We start from the raw sequence: 13,974 nt of genomic DNA, 5'->3' as shown, positions 1-13,974 counted from the left end.
TGAATGACTCTGATAACACCAGATCTATTGTTCCACAGCTCAGTTTTTCTGGGTATAAAAACCACTGCCCAGAGAAACTTCCTCTTAGTCGTAATTCTGTGATTGATCCGTGGAAAAGTGAACACAAGGAATAACTCACAGGTAGTCCTTGCAAAGGACTGAACCCAGCTGGTCCATGGATACAGGACTGTGCATCCTGGCGGCATCCCTACTCAGCAGTGTGATCTGCTACAGTGTGGAGCCAACACGTACCTGGGTGGCCGAGTAAGTGAAAGGATAACCAATTGGAGATCGTCTCTCAATCTTTGCGTTTCCAGCAACCCGAACTGGGGTCCCAAAAAGGCACACGACATTTGGTTCAGCCAAGTGAAGAAACCCTTTCCCAACTGTCCCGAGTACAAGTTTCCGATAAACACAGATGTGAACTGTGTGAAGACGCCGGAGGGCGGCGAGTGCGAAGTCAGTTGCATCGGCAAGAACCACTTCTATGGGGAGCGGCCGACCGTCCGCAAAATGATTCTTTCGTGCAGGCGCGGCACCTGGGGCATTAAGAACGGAGCGCCCACGGCAAAGACCATACAGCACTGCGATGGTGCTTGCATCTGCCGCAACGGTGGCATTTGCAACGGCGAGAAGGTGTGCCACTGTCGCAAGGGCTACGGCGGAGTCAGCTGTGAGAAGTACAAGGAGTTCGCGTGTCCGGAAGAGCCGCCTCAGCTGCCCAGGAATTCGAAAACCGTTTGCCGTGGCGACACCTGTGAGGTACAGTGCTCCAGAGGATTTTCCCTCGCCGATGGCCGCAGTCGGGTTCTGCTGAAGTGTGAGGGTACCAAATACATTGATTTGGCTGGAGGCCACACCAAGATATCGGATTGCGAGGGTAAAGAAACAGCGGGCAACAGGCTCTCCCACTTAGACGGATTTTATGAAAAACTCATCATTTTCCAGCAACATGTTCTCCGGTTTGCCTCAACGGCGGCAAGTGCATTGCGGCCAATGTCTGTGAATGTCCACCCAGCTTCCGGGGCAAGCAGTGCCAGTATCCAGTCTCTAGCTGCAACATAACCACGTTCAATGGCAACTTTCAATGCGACCACGCCCCAGATCGCTCCGAGTGTAGGCTGACCTGCCCATCTTTACCCGGAGTCAGTGTCCAGGGTACGCTGCAGTCGCTATACGTCTGTGATTACAGCACTGGCCAGTTTCAGCCCACACCAGCGGTCAAGTGCATTTATCGTAAGTGTTGCATTTATAAATATCAATATTTCTGTAACCGATAAGATAGTCGGAGTGTGAATGAAACTTTTTTTTGCTCAAATAAGGAACAAAATATTTCTGTTTGGAACAGCTCCCAATAGAAACATTTCGCAGCACATCAGCACTTCCGACACGCAGACAAATGGAACAGTAACCATAACTGGTGGCCACGTCCTCCCATGGCCGGATAATCTGATCAGCATATGTGACCAATATGGTCGTTACAACAACAGTAATGACTGGATCTCTGAGCGGCCAGATGTTGATGACATTGATGGGGCCCACAGATTGCGTCCGAAGCCCCGCAAGGATATTGTTGTGGCACCAAAGCCGTCGGTTTGCAGTTCTTGGAATGGTCGAAATATACGAACCTTTGACGGATTGCTGTATAGGGTGCCACTGAACTGTGCCCACACTCTGGTCAGTGACAAGATCTATGGGGCATTCCATGTGTCCATTAAGAGCCCCTCAAGCACATCGCCACTGACTATTCAGATCCAATGGCAGTCCGTGCAATACACGCTGGAGAATCTCAGTAAGTGTGGATAAATATGCTCCCCAAAGAGGATTTTATATGAGATTATATTACAGATGGAAGTGTGACTCTTTCCACGCCCAGTAAGAAGCTTTCGCTGCCCGTCCAGGTGCTGGGCATGAAGATAGTGACGTTCGCTCAGCACATTGAAGTCGACCTTGAGTCGGTGGGTCTGCAATTAATCTGGGATCACCATCAGCAGCTCGCGGTGCACGCCAGTGTCGATCTCTGGCAAAAGTTGGGAGGTCTCTGTGGGCATCTCGATGGCAACTGTGACAACGATCTAATGAGCCGATCAGGCAGCGTGTCCAAGGCAATTCGCACTTTTACCGACAGTTGGCGCAATGCTGACCAAACGTGTGTCCTCGAGCCCGATGAGGATTTGGCTCAGTGCCACGGAGATCGCCATAAGAAGGCGGTCAGCAAGTGCAAGGATCTGCTGTACAATCTTAAGCTAAAGTCCTGTCTGGAGCAGTTCAACCAGGAGGCTCTACTGCGTACCTGTATCAGTGACCAATGTGCCTGTGATGATGGTCAGGACTGCAGCTGCAATCTCCTGCAGTCGCTGGTGGACGAGTGTCGGTTTGAGGGCCTTGAGCCAGCCAAGGATTGGCGCAATCTTCAGCTGTGTCCCATCAGCTGCAGCGGTGGTCGCATCTACCAGACGTGTGGTCCGCAATCGCAGCCCACCTGCGAGAATGAAGGAGTCAGTGCGCCCGGTGAATGCTTTGAAGGATGCTATTGCCCCGAAGGCAAGCTGCAGTACAGGGATACGTGTATCGAACGAAAGATGTGTCCCTGCGAGCTGCGGGGACGAGAGTTCCAGCCCGGGGAGAAGCACCAAAAGGACTGCAACACGTGCCTCTGCCAGTCGGGGAAGTGGCAGTGCACCGACAACAAGTGCGACAAACGCTGCTCGGCCTTTGGGGATCCCCACTATCGCACCTTCGATGGCAAACGTTACGATTTCCAGGGCCGCTGCCTCTACTACCTGCTCAAGACTTCCAGTCGTTCAGTGGAGGGCGAAAACATCAAGTGCTCTGGGGCCATCGATGAAGCTGTGGAGCCATCGCCCACTGGACACTCCTGCACCAGATCGATAGTTCTGCGTTTTACCCTCAGAGATGGCGGTCCAACGGTCATCAAGCTGGACCAGAAGCTCCATAGCTCTGTCAACGGTGAGGCTGTGACGCAGCTCCCACTGGAGTTGGGTAACTGTGAAGTGGTGCTTCGACTGGCCAGCCATAATTTCCTGACGGTCACCTTTGACGACGGCCTGGTGGTGTGGTGGAACGGCCAATCGACAGTCCACATTGATGCACCCTACAGCTACTTTGACAACACGGCCGGTCTCTGTGGCACGTTCAACGACAACACGAAGGACGACTTCCTCACGCCCGACGGTGACTACGAAGGCACCGCTGTGGCGTTTGCCAATAAATGGCGGACCAAGGAGATGTGCGCAGAGCCAGAGCCACCCGTGGCGCCCACACCCTGCTCCGAGAATCCCCAACAGCTAAAGGTAGCCGAAGAGATGTGCTCGCTGCTCAGATCCGACACCTTCTCGCCCTGCCACTGGGCTGTAGATCCTACCAGCCACTACGAGGACTGTATTGCCGATATATGTGCCGCCAAGGACTCCACCACAAGTCCGGCTACAACCAACAAGGCCTTGTGCGAGCTGCTTGCCGACTATGCACATCTTTGCGTGCGGAATGGCATTCGCACCAGCTGGCGGCAATCGATCAAACAGTGCTCAATCAAGTGTCCCGATGGCCAGGAGTACGACGAGTGCGGTGACTCGTGCGCCTTGAGCTGCCACGATCTGCAGCATCGGGATCAGTGCAAGCGCCAGTGCATCGAAGGCTGTCGCTGTCCCAAGGGACACTTCCTCAACGACGAGCAGGAGTGTGTTCCGCAGAAGGCGTGCTCATGCCACTACGAGGGGATTAGCTTCAAGCCAGGCTACAAGGAGGTGCGACCGGGTCCTCGGGTCCAGCAATTGTGGTAGATATATATACTATGAGTAATTGATGAGATATCCAATCCAAAGCCAAATGTCTTTTCTAGCACCTGTTTGGATGGCCTTTGGCAGTGCCACGATGCGGACAAGGATGACTTAATCGTTTATCCGCCATTAGGCAACCTTCGCAAACAGTGTGCCAAGACTCCCTACGCCAAGTTCGTTTCCTGTGCCCCCAAAGAGCCCAGGACATGCAAGAACATGCATGACTTCAAGCCGGACACTGCCGCCTGTCGTCCCGGCTGTGTCTGTGACGATGGCTACGTGTACGATGTGACGCGCCAGCAGTGCGTGCCATCGGAGAAGTGCTCCTGCTACCATGCGGGAAGGAGCTTTGATGACGGCGACACCTTCAAAGAGCTGTGCAATCTGTGCGTTTGCCAGGGTGGCTCCTGGAAGTGCAGCCGCAACGATTGCGAGTCCTCTTGCAGTGTCTGGGGTGACTCTCACTTCAGCACCTTCGATGGTAAGGACTTTGACTTCCTGGGCGAGTGCGATTACATACTGTCCAAGGGCGTCAACGATCAGGGCCAAGGCTTCTCCATTGTCATACAGAATGTACTGTGCGGCTCATCGGGTGTGACGTGCTCCAAGTCCTTGGAGATCAATTTGAGCGGCAAGGCAAGTGAGGGTAAGGGCCAGGGTCAGGAGCAGCTAAAGCTGAGCGCTGGCGGTATTTATGCAACGGATTCCAATACATCGACTATAGCAGGTTAGTGCATATTGCATCGACAAACCATTTTATAAAATGTTGGGTTCTTTGGCCAAAACACATTTCTACTCCGTAAATATATGTCCTCTTGTAGGTCTTCGCAAGCAGATAAGCTCTCATTCCTCCAGCTCATTCCACATCTACAAGGCGGGAGTGTTTGTTGTCGTCGAGGTACTCTCGTTGCATCTGCAGATCAAATGGGACGAGGGGACCCGCGTCTATGTGAAGATTGGCAACGAGTGGCAGGGCCGGGTGGCCGGCCTATGTGGCAACAACAATGGCAATAGCTTGGATGACTTCAAATCCCCATCGGGGGGACAGGAGACAGAGCCCACGCTCTTTGGTCACTCGTGGCGGACGCATCAGCAGTGCGTGCTGCCCCAACAACTGTTTGATTCGTGTCAGCGGAATCCACAGCGTCGTGCCTGGTCCGAGTTGCAATGTAGTGTCCTGAAGTCGCCCCTATTCGCAGCCTGCCATGTGGAGGTGCCGCTGGAGCGTTACCTGAAACGCTGCATCTTTGACACCTGTGCCTGCGATCAGGGTGGCGACTGCGAGTGCCTCTGCACGGCTGTGGCTGCCTATGCCGATGCTTGTGCCCAGAAAAGCATCAACGTGCGTTGGCGTACGCCCCACTTTTGTCGTGAGTACTACAGATCCTTTATCTTCCCTTGATATCCCATGCTAAGATCTTCCCCTTCCCGGTTAGCCATGCAATGTGATACCCATTGCTCGGACTACAGTGCCTGTACTCCAGCTTGTCCTGTGGAGACCTGCGATAATCTGCTAGATCAGGGAGATTCGGGGCGTTTGTGTCATCACGAGAACTGCGTCGAGGGCTGCCTGATCAAGCCCTGTCCGCCGGGTCAGATATATTTAAACGACACCCACACGGTGTGCGTGCCCAGGTCGGAGTGCAAGCCAGTGTGTCTGGTGCGGGAGGACATCACATACTACGAGGGCGACATCACCTACACGGATGACTGTGCCACCTGTCGCTGCTCCAAGAAGAAGGAGGTGTGTAGTGGCAAGCCCTGTCCACCCGTCGTAACCACTGAAGGACCATCTGTCACGGGCACAGGAACAGTGCCAAATCTAGATCGGGGCAAGAACTGTGTGCGCGGCTGGTCGCGTTGGTTGGATCGTGGCTCGAGTGCGGGTGGCATTAATCTCAACGATGTGGAACCGCTGCCCAAGTTCGATCGCTTCGAGTCCATTTATGGCACCTGCAATCGGGAGTACATGACCAGCATCGAATGCCGCGTTAAGGACACCAAACAGTCGTACGACCTTGTGGATGATAATGTCGTCTGCAACCTGGATCGGGGTCTTGTCTGTGTGGGTAAATGCCACGACTACGAGATTCGAGTACATTGCCTGTGCGATGATGATGGATACACCACCGCTAAGCCCCCACCGCCCCCACCACCCACAGAGATCTGCGATCCGTCGTTCCAGATGTTCAAGGAGTACCCTGGGGACTGCTACAAGTATCTGCGCTGCGAGCACATTCCTGGGAATACAAACTGGCACTGGGTGCCCGGTCTTTGTGGCACCAATCTGATGTTCAATACGGCCATCGGTGCCTGCGATCAGGTCTCAATAGTATCACGGATTAGGCCGCAGTGCCGCAAGATAACCGACCGTTGTCGCGACGATGAGGAGTGGAACGATTGCGCCAACCAATGCGAGCACACGTGCCACTTCTTTGGCCAGCAGTTGATTAAGCGAGGGCTCTGCAATCCCGGCGAACACTGCAAGGGCGGATGCGTGCCTAAGAAGCGGCCGGATTGTAGGGCCCTAGGTAAGTTCTGGCGCGATGAGAACACCTGTGTGGATCAGGATGACTGTCCTTGCCTGGACGACGACAATGATAAGTACGTGCAACCACATGGGATTATTATCAATGATCAGTTCGACTGTCAATGTGTGTTCAATCAATATGTGTGCGTCCCAAAAAAGACCACCACGGAGGCGCGTAAGTAAATATACTTACCCGGAAAGAGGCACTTCATTGACATTTCCTTCTTCATTTTCAGCACCGATTGGAGGTCACACCACAACTACAGCATTACCTTTGATACCCACAACTCTTACTCCGCCTGTATTGTGCCCAACAAATAGGTACGTATAAGCAAAGACCATTACCAAGATTTTGCATGAGGCACTAAAAAGTTGTTCTTGGGCAGCTGAGTCGGTCCCCAGAATAATGCAGTGTTAATAAAGTGATACCTCTCTTTTCTGTGCAGCATGGTTCGCTTCTTTACGAGGGAACCCTCTATAAGCGACAGTGCCTTCAGTGCTTCCAGCTCGCTGAGCAACGACCACGTGGCGCATTTGGCCCGTCTGCACCGTAAGCCCAAGCTCAATGCTGGGGCTTGGACACCGAAGATCAGCGATCAGTCGCAATATTTACAGGTGGACTTTGAGCGGCCGCAAGGCATCTATGGACTGCTCATTGCCGGCGATCCACACAACGACAACTATGTGACGCTCTTCAAGGTGCTGTACAGCCTGGATGGCGAGGGCTATCACGAACTGATCGATCAACGAGGAGAGCCACAGGTGCTGATAGGACCTAAGGATTCGCGTGTGGCCCGTGCGCATGTTTTCCAGCGCCCCATCGAGGCCAAGTCTGTGCGTCTCTATCCGCTGAGATGGCAGAATGCCATTGCCATACGCTTTGATCTACTGCTTTGCAACCATGTGCCAACCACCACAGCTCCAGTGCCCGATAGGACGACGCCTCTGCCGCCCACGAAGCCACCACTCGACAGGCTGATCTGTGACGATCCTCTCGGTGTGGACAACGGAAAACTGCAGCCCCATCAAGTGACCGCGAGCAGTATTTGGCTATCCTCGCAGGTTGATAGCCAGGTGGGTCTCTTGGACCTACTGCAGTTCCGCTCCCAGCTGGGCTGGCGTCCACTGGCCAACAAGCAGGACGAGTATGTGGACTTTGATTTCCTGGAGCCACGCAACGTGACAGCCGTACAGACACGGGGCGGAGTCCACGGCTGGGTCACCGCCTATCGCGTACTCTTCTCCCTGAACAGGCTGGTGTGGAACGAGCTGCCTGGACCGAATGGAGATGCTCATATCTTTGAAGGCAATCGGGATGCCCAGGGTATTCAAACGAATGGCTTTGTACGACCGCTGGTCACACGATATCTACGACTGGTGCCCACGGGATGGGAGAAGAACATCAACTGGCGCATTGAGCCGCTGGGCTGTTTCCTTCCTTACCGTAAGTGATAGAGATATACAATCATGATAAGCTCTTCATCAACTTCTTACTTATACAGCCAACACTACTAAGCCCATTCTGCGACCCTGTACCATCTGCAAGGGCATCGACCTGCCGTCTTTGACTGGAGGCGATTGCCCTTGCAGCGATGGTCTCTTTTGGACTGGCTCCAAGTGCATCGAACGTAATCTCTGCCCCTGCATCGACAACTTCACGCCGTAAGAATCTAATTGAGAGAGTGTGTCCTTCGTAGTCTAGCTGTTGTCTTTTATAGCTATCCCATTGGAACGAAATTCGAGAATAAAGACTGCGAGGAGTGCGTCTGTCTGTTGGGGGGAATCATCAGTTGCAAGCCACAGACCTGCCCACCCTGTCCGACCCACATGCGGCGTGTCCGCAATGGCTGCCACTGCGAGTGTCAGCTGTGCCCGCCCACCACGCGGCTATGCCCCACCAGCGGGGACTGTATTCCAAATGAATGGTGGTGCAATCACGTCCAGAATTGTGCCGATGATGAGGATGAGACATGTGATCCTGCACAGACAACGCTGCAACCACGTAAGATTCAGACAGAGTTCCATTTTTAGTCCGTGGCTAATGTTTTTCCCTCTGTTCCGGCACAGCCACCACCATAAAACCCCCTACAGAGTGTCCTGTTATCGAGTGTCCCCCCGGTTACACCGTCAAGATTAGGGGAAAAATACCAAAAGTATTATCCGAAATGCTCTTGACCTCTGTCTCTACAGAAAATGATGACATCGATCAGGCCATCGAGCCATTGAAGGAGTGGCTATCGCAGCTGCAATCCTCGGAGAACCCAGAGATTGCTTCAGTGGTCCGTAAAGTACTTTCCTCTTTAACTGCCACTGAAGGGGAGGAGGCGGTGGTGAAGCCTCAAAGAGAGTCAGGTCTAACACTGGAACTGTTGGAGCTTAATGAATTGCCTTTGATTCCACAAAGGCCAGAGACAGAGGCCTCGCCTGCATTGCCACTGGGAATCATTGAGCTTCTAAAGAAAATTGGCATTGCAGAACCCACGATTTCCGACTATTCGGATACGGATCAGGCAGGGGATGAGCTAGAGCTGGACTCGGAGACACTGTTGCTAGTAAATGGCGTACGTGGAACCAAAGATAGTTCAGAGTTGAGCTTGTACGGATATAACTTCCAGTTGCCACGAGAGCTGCAGGCCCTGATGGGTCTCACTCCTTACATTGCCACCAGAGATCTGAAGAATATGGAGCTTTGCGACGCCTTCTGCTGCCTGCCCCAGAGCAACCAGACTTGCATGGATCCCAAGTGTCCAGAGGGTTACGAACCAATCGTTGATACTTCCAGCATTGGAGCCGGAAAGTGTCCCATCTACACCTGCAGACGGTCACGGATACCAGACGATACGTGCGACATAACCGGACGTATTTTCAGCACTTTCGATGGTACCGTCTACAAGTATGACATTTGCAGCCACACCCTGGCCCGGGATACGGACGGTAATCGTTGGTCCATCAGCACACAGCTCCAGTGTGCCCCAGATCAGCCGAGCTGCGGGGCCAAGACACTGATCATTAGCGACCAGGAGAGAGGTATTACCATCAGCATTCTGCCCAACCAGCGGGTGATCTTCAACGGCTATGAGTTCAGTGTACGCGATTTGGCCTTGGTAAACGCCATCCGGCGATCCTTCGTCATCAGCCAGATAGGAGAGACCATTGTGGTCGTTTGTCGCAAACACAAGTTCTGGGTGCAGTATGCGGCCAGTGGAAACATAAGGATTGGTGTCTCCCAGGACCTGCTCGGCCGTGTGGATGGGTTGTGTGGCTTCTACAATGGTCGAAGTGATGATGATAAGCGTACCCCTCAAAGATTACATGTGATCAGCAGCACAGACTTTGGGGATGCCTGGTATGACCGCAAGGTACCACTGGACAAGTGTCGGCCGCAGGTCTGCCCCGTGGATTTGCAGCAACGAGCCCTACAAATATGCCAAGCAGTCAGGTACGAGTGCGATCCCTTGTTAATGTAGTCCATCCTTCTAGAATATCCTTTTCCTTCTTTATCCCTTCCAGACATCCCTCGTTTGGAGCCTGCAGCGTCTCGGTTAACATCCAGGACTTCCTCAGCCGGTGCGTTGAGAATACCTGCGAGTGCCTGAAGACCAATGCCGGTGCTGAGGGCAGCTGTCGCTGCGACCTTCTGCAGCAATTCGTTGGTCAATGCCTGGCCGTCAATCGCCACTTGCAGCTGACTAGCTGGAGGAGTGTGCACCGCTGCAACCAGACCTGCCGTCCCCCTCTTATACACCACGATTGCTACAGGCAACGCTGCGAACAGCAGTGCGGCGACCTCCAGAGCGGCCAGACGGCCAGCGTTTGTCCATCCATACCAAGGACCTGCTTTTCCGGATGCTACTGTCCCGAGGGCACTGTGCGGCGAGGTGAAGAATGTGTACCCATCGAGGACTGCAAGGACTGCAAATGCACCTTGTTCGGGGCCAGCAAGTTTGTCACATACGACGGAAGCAGCTACAGCTTCAAGGGCAACTGCACCTATCTGGTTACCAGGGATCTGCTCCTGCCAGGCAGCTACCATTTCCAGGTCTATGCCACCATCAAGCCTTGCGGTCCCGCGGAGACGGAAAGCTGTGTGCAGGCGCTGCATGTGACTGCTGGAGAGCACACTCTCCACATCGAACGACACGCGCAGGATGTGAAGCTGTTGGCTGATGGCTACCAAGTCTCCCTGTGGCCTCATCAGTCCACCTGGCTGAAGGTGATTCAACAGAGGGAACAGCAACTGATTGTGCAACTGCCACAAGCCAAGCTCGAGTTGATTGTGAATCTGAATACACTGCAGTTTCAGGTAAGCTCTATCAACTGTTCTCTATCCTACCTCAAGCTCATATCTCTGCCTCCTGTAGCTGAGTGTGCCTTCGGTACGGTATGGCAGTCGCATGGAGGGTCTGTGCGGCAACTGCAACGGCCTTAGCATAGACGATTTGCACATTAATCCCCTTAAGAAACCTACGGATCAGCGTCCTTTGGGGTTGATAGACTTTGTCACCAGTTGGCAGATAGACGAACCCCGGCTGGGCATTAACACGCGTCCCTGCCAGGGCCATCAGATCTGCAAGCCCCTGCCCCGGGAGCGCAATCTTTGCTATCACCTGATCGTACAGTCGGGCATCTTTGACCGTTGTCCTTTGCTCGTAGATCCGCTGGCATTCATTCAGGCTTGCCAGAAGGACACCTGCACTGCCACCACGGACAAGCAGGTGATCTGTGACGCTCTCAGTGCCTATGCAGCCGAGTGTAACGCTGCTGGCGTCTGTGTCGACTGGCGTCCCTTTGCCGAGTGCCCGGCACAGTGTCCGCCTGGATTGTCCTACAAGTCCTGCGATTGCGACGTCAACTGTGACACTGGCGTTGATCGTGTTGATCAGAGCAATCTGGCGATCATTTTCAAGGGACGCTGCCTGCATACAGAACGTCACGAGGGCTGCTTCTGTCCCGATGACAAGGTACTTCACCACGGCAAATGCGTATCCCCCAGCAAGTGCATAACCTGCGGCGACGGCCGTCACGTGGGCGACGTTTGGCAGCCGGATAAATGCACAAATTGCACTTGTCTCGCCAGCGGACAGGTCAGCTGTGAAAAGGAGCAGTGTGGTCGCGATACGGATCACATCTGCCAGAAGGGCTTTACTCAGGTGGTGCTGCAAAGGGATTACGAGTGCTGCCCCACTCGCATATGCGTGGGAGACATTGAAAAGCCTCCTGGACACGTTTGTGAGAAGCCCAAGTTGCCCGATTGCGGTCCAGACCAGCATCGAATTGTGGACAAGGATGTCAATGAATGTCCCATCTATATATGCGGTGGGTTTTTTGTTTTCTGATATTTTACTGTAATCATTTGTGTTCCCTTTATAGAATGCAAGCCCAAGGTTCAATGTGAGCCTACTTCTCCAGTGAAACTACGACCAGGAGAGGAACTGCAACCCGTAGACGACGGTTGCTGTCCCGGACAACGAGTTGTCTGTGTGCCCAGCAAGTGCCCAAAGCCGCCTGCAGTATGCGATGAGCATCACTATGAACTGATCTCAGAGAAATTGCCCGGAGACTGCTGTGCCGTACACAAATGTGTGCCGCCCAAGGATAAGTGCCTGAGTCATCACGACAATGTGGTGCAGGCCCATCAAACAGGCGACAAGTGGCAGGATCCGCTGGACCCGTGCGTCTCGTACGAGTGCGTGGTTATCGGCAATCTGTTGCAGACAGTGAACACCATTCTCAGCTGTGACAAAAAGTGTCCGCCCGGGTACACCTACGAGCACACGAATAGCGCCAAGTGTTGCGGCTCCTGCGTGCCAACGGGCTGCCATCACGATGGCAAACTGTACAAGCCAGACGAGCAGTGGCACAGCCTGGACAAGTGCATCACGTACACTTGCGTGTCCCTCGACGGTCAGCTGATCAGACACGAGTCGCACGAGACCTGTGCGGATGTCAGCCAGTGCCCGCTTGCGGATCTTGTTGATAATGGCGGCTGTTGCAAGCAGTGCAAGAGTAGGCCCCCGACGCTGGATAAAACAGGCTGTCAGGCCGTATCTCTACCCCTTCAGCACACGGTTAGGCTGATCAGCTACAAGAGCCAGGATCATGGGCAATGCTTCAACGAGCAACCGATCCAGGGTGTCACCCAGTGCGAGGGTGCCTGCGATTCGGCCTTCAAGTACAATCCGCTTTTGATCAAGTTTGAGGATAAGTGCAGCTGCTGTGCCGCCACGGGTTTGAGAACCGTCTTGGTGAAGGTAAAGTGTGCCGATGGAAACTATCTAGAACAGTCCCTGGAAGTGCCCACAGGCTGCAGTTGTGAACCGTGCAACAAACACCACTTGGCAAAAGTGCAGCCTGTTGAGGAACCGAATCCCGTGTCTGTGGGTGAGCTCTTGGACAATGAGAAGGATAACGATGATGAAGAAGAGCTTAATCTGCAAGACTTACTCGATCAAAGCGGTGGCGTAATTACGCGTTAACCGGAACCATCCATACCCGGATAATATTATAGATTAAAAAGTATCAAGCAAGATAACTAACTTAATAAAAGAGTTTTGTGTTTAACATTATATTATCTATATATATGTATGTGGATAAATGAACATAAATGAGCGGCGGGAACTCCCCGCCGGCTCCTACGCATGCGCATCGTTAAATTTTACAAAAATCTGGAACCCTTTTTTCTGAGATATAGCCATCCGAAGGTTTTGATTTTGCATTTCATTACAATACTGGTTTTTCCGTAGGCTATATTTTTGCTATCCGTCAGCCAATCGGAGTGCGGCATGTCTTTTCGTGATCGGGAGAGTCGAGATTTTGATGCCGTTTGATTCTCTGAATCTTCATGGTCCTGGGAGACTTGGTCCTGCACCGATCTGCCCTTATTTGTCTGAAATATAGCCTTCTGAAGATTGGGATTCGTTAGAATACTGGGTTTTCTGCACGCTATATCTCTGCTATCCGGCCTCCGATCGGAGTGCGGCATGTCTTTTCGTGATCGGGAGAGTCCTGCCAATCGACTGCCATCGGAAAAAGGGACTTCCATTTCCTCACGATTTTCGCAAAAAATCATGATGGTTACATCATTAAAATTGCAAAAAATCGGCCTCATTTTCAAAGTCCAGATTTTAATGCAGTTCGACAGTCTGGATTCTCACGATCCTGGGAGAGTTGGTCCTGCAGCGATGTGGCCCTATTTGTCTGAAATATAGCCTTCTGAAGATTTGGATTCGTTAGAATACTGAGTTTTCTGCACGCTATATCTCTGCTATCCGGCCTCCGATCGGAGTGCGGCATGTCTTTTCGTGATCGGGAGAGTCCTGCCAATCGACTGCCATCGGAAAAAGGGACTTCCATTTCCTCACGATTTTCGCAAAAAAATCATGATGGTTACATCATTAAAATTGCAAAAAATCGGCCTCATTTTCAAAGTCCAGATTTTAATGCAGTTCGACAGTCTGGATTCTCACGATCCTAGGAGAGTTGGTCCTGCAGCGATGTGGCCCTATTTGTCTGAAATATAGCCTTCTGAAGATTTGGATTCGTTAGAATACTGGGTTTTCTGCACGCTATATCTCTGCTATCCGGCATCCGATCGGAGTGCGGCATGTCTTTTCGTGATCGGGAGAGTCCTGCCAATCGACTGCC

The 13,974-nt window shown here is 52.7% G+C and overlaps 1 protein-coding gene across 1 annotated transcript; it reads left to right on the top strand.

The window, feature by feature from the left end:
- The first annotated feature begins 118 nt into the window (after positions 1–118).
- On the top strand, positions 119–12,896 carry LOC6903065 (hemocytin-like). Its single transcript, XM_002132748.3, has 16 exons — positions 119–264; positions 318–880; positions 949–1,236; positions 1,349–1,792; positions 1,849–3,799; positions 3,863–4,527; positions 4,622–5,170; positions 5,237–6,505; positions 6,567–6,651; positions 6,777–7,774; positions 7,833–7,992; positions 8,049–8,332; positions 8,398–9,769; positions 9,841–10,633; positions 10,692–11,646; positions 11,701–12,896. Exons 1-16 carry the CDS (start codon positions 176–178, stop codon positions 12,804–12,806), a joined length of 11,571 nt encoding a protein of 3,856 aa, XP_002132784.3. The 5' UTR covers positions 119–175; the 3' UTR covers positions 12,807–12,896.
- Positions 12,897–13,974: the final 1,078 nt, after the last annotated feature.

The sequence above is a fragment of the Drosophila pseudoobscura genome, chromosome 4 (assembly GCF_009870125.1).
Source record: "Drosophila pseudoobscura strain MV-25-SWS-2005 chromosome 4, UCI_Dpse_MV25, whole genome shotgun sequence".
Taxonomy (NCBI): Eukaryota; Metazoa; Arthropoda; class Insecta; order Diptera; family Drosophilidae; genus Drosophila; species Drosophila pseudoobscura.
This window is presented reverse-complemented; position numbering and strand designations above follow the sequence as displayed.

Bases quoted from the DNA above. Each gene is read 5' to 3' on its own strand.
- LOC6903065 (XM_002132748.3), top strand. From the start codon at position 176: ATGGATACAGGACTGTGCATCCTGGCGGCATCCCTACTCAGCAGTGTG. The intron at 3,800-3,862 runs GTAGATATATAT...TGTCTTTTCTAG, and splicing joins CCTCGGGTCCAGCAATTGTG to CACCTGTTTGGATGGCCTTT. The intron at 5,171-5,236 runs GTGAGTACTACA...CTTCCCGGTTAG, and splicing joins GCGTACGCCCCACTTTTGTC to CCATGCAATGTGATACCCAT.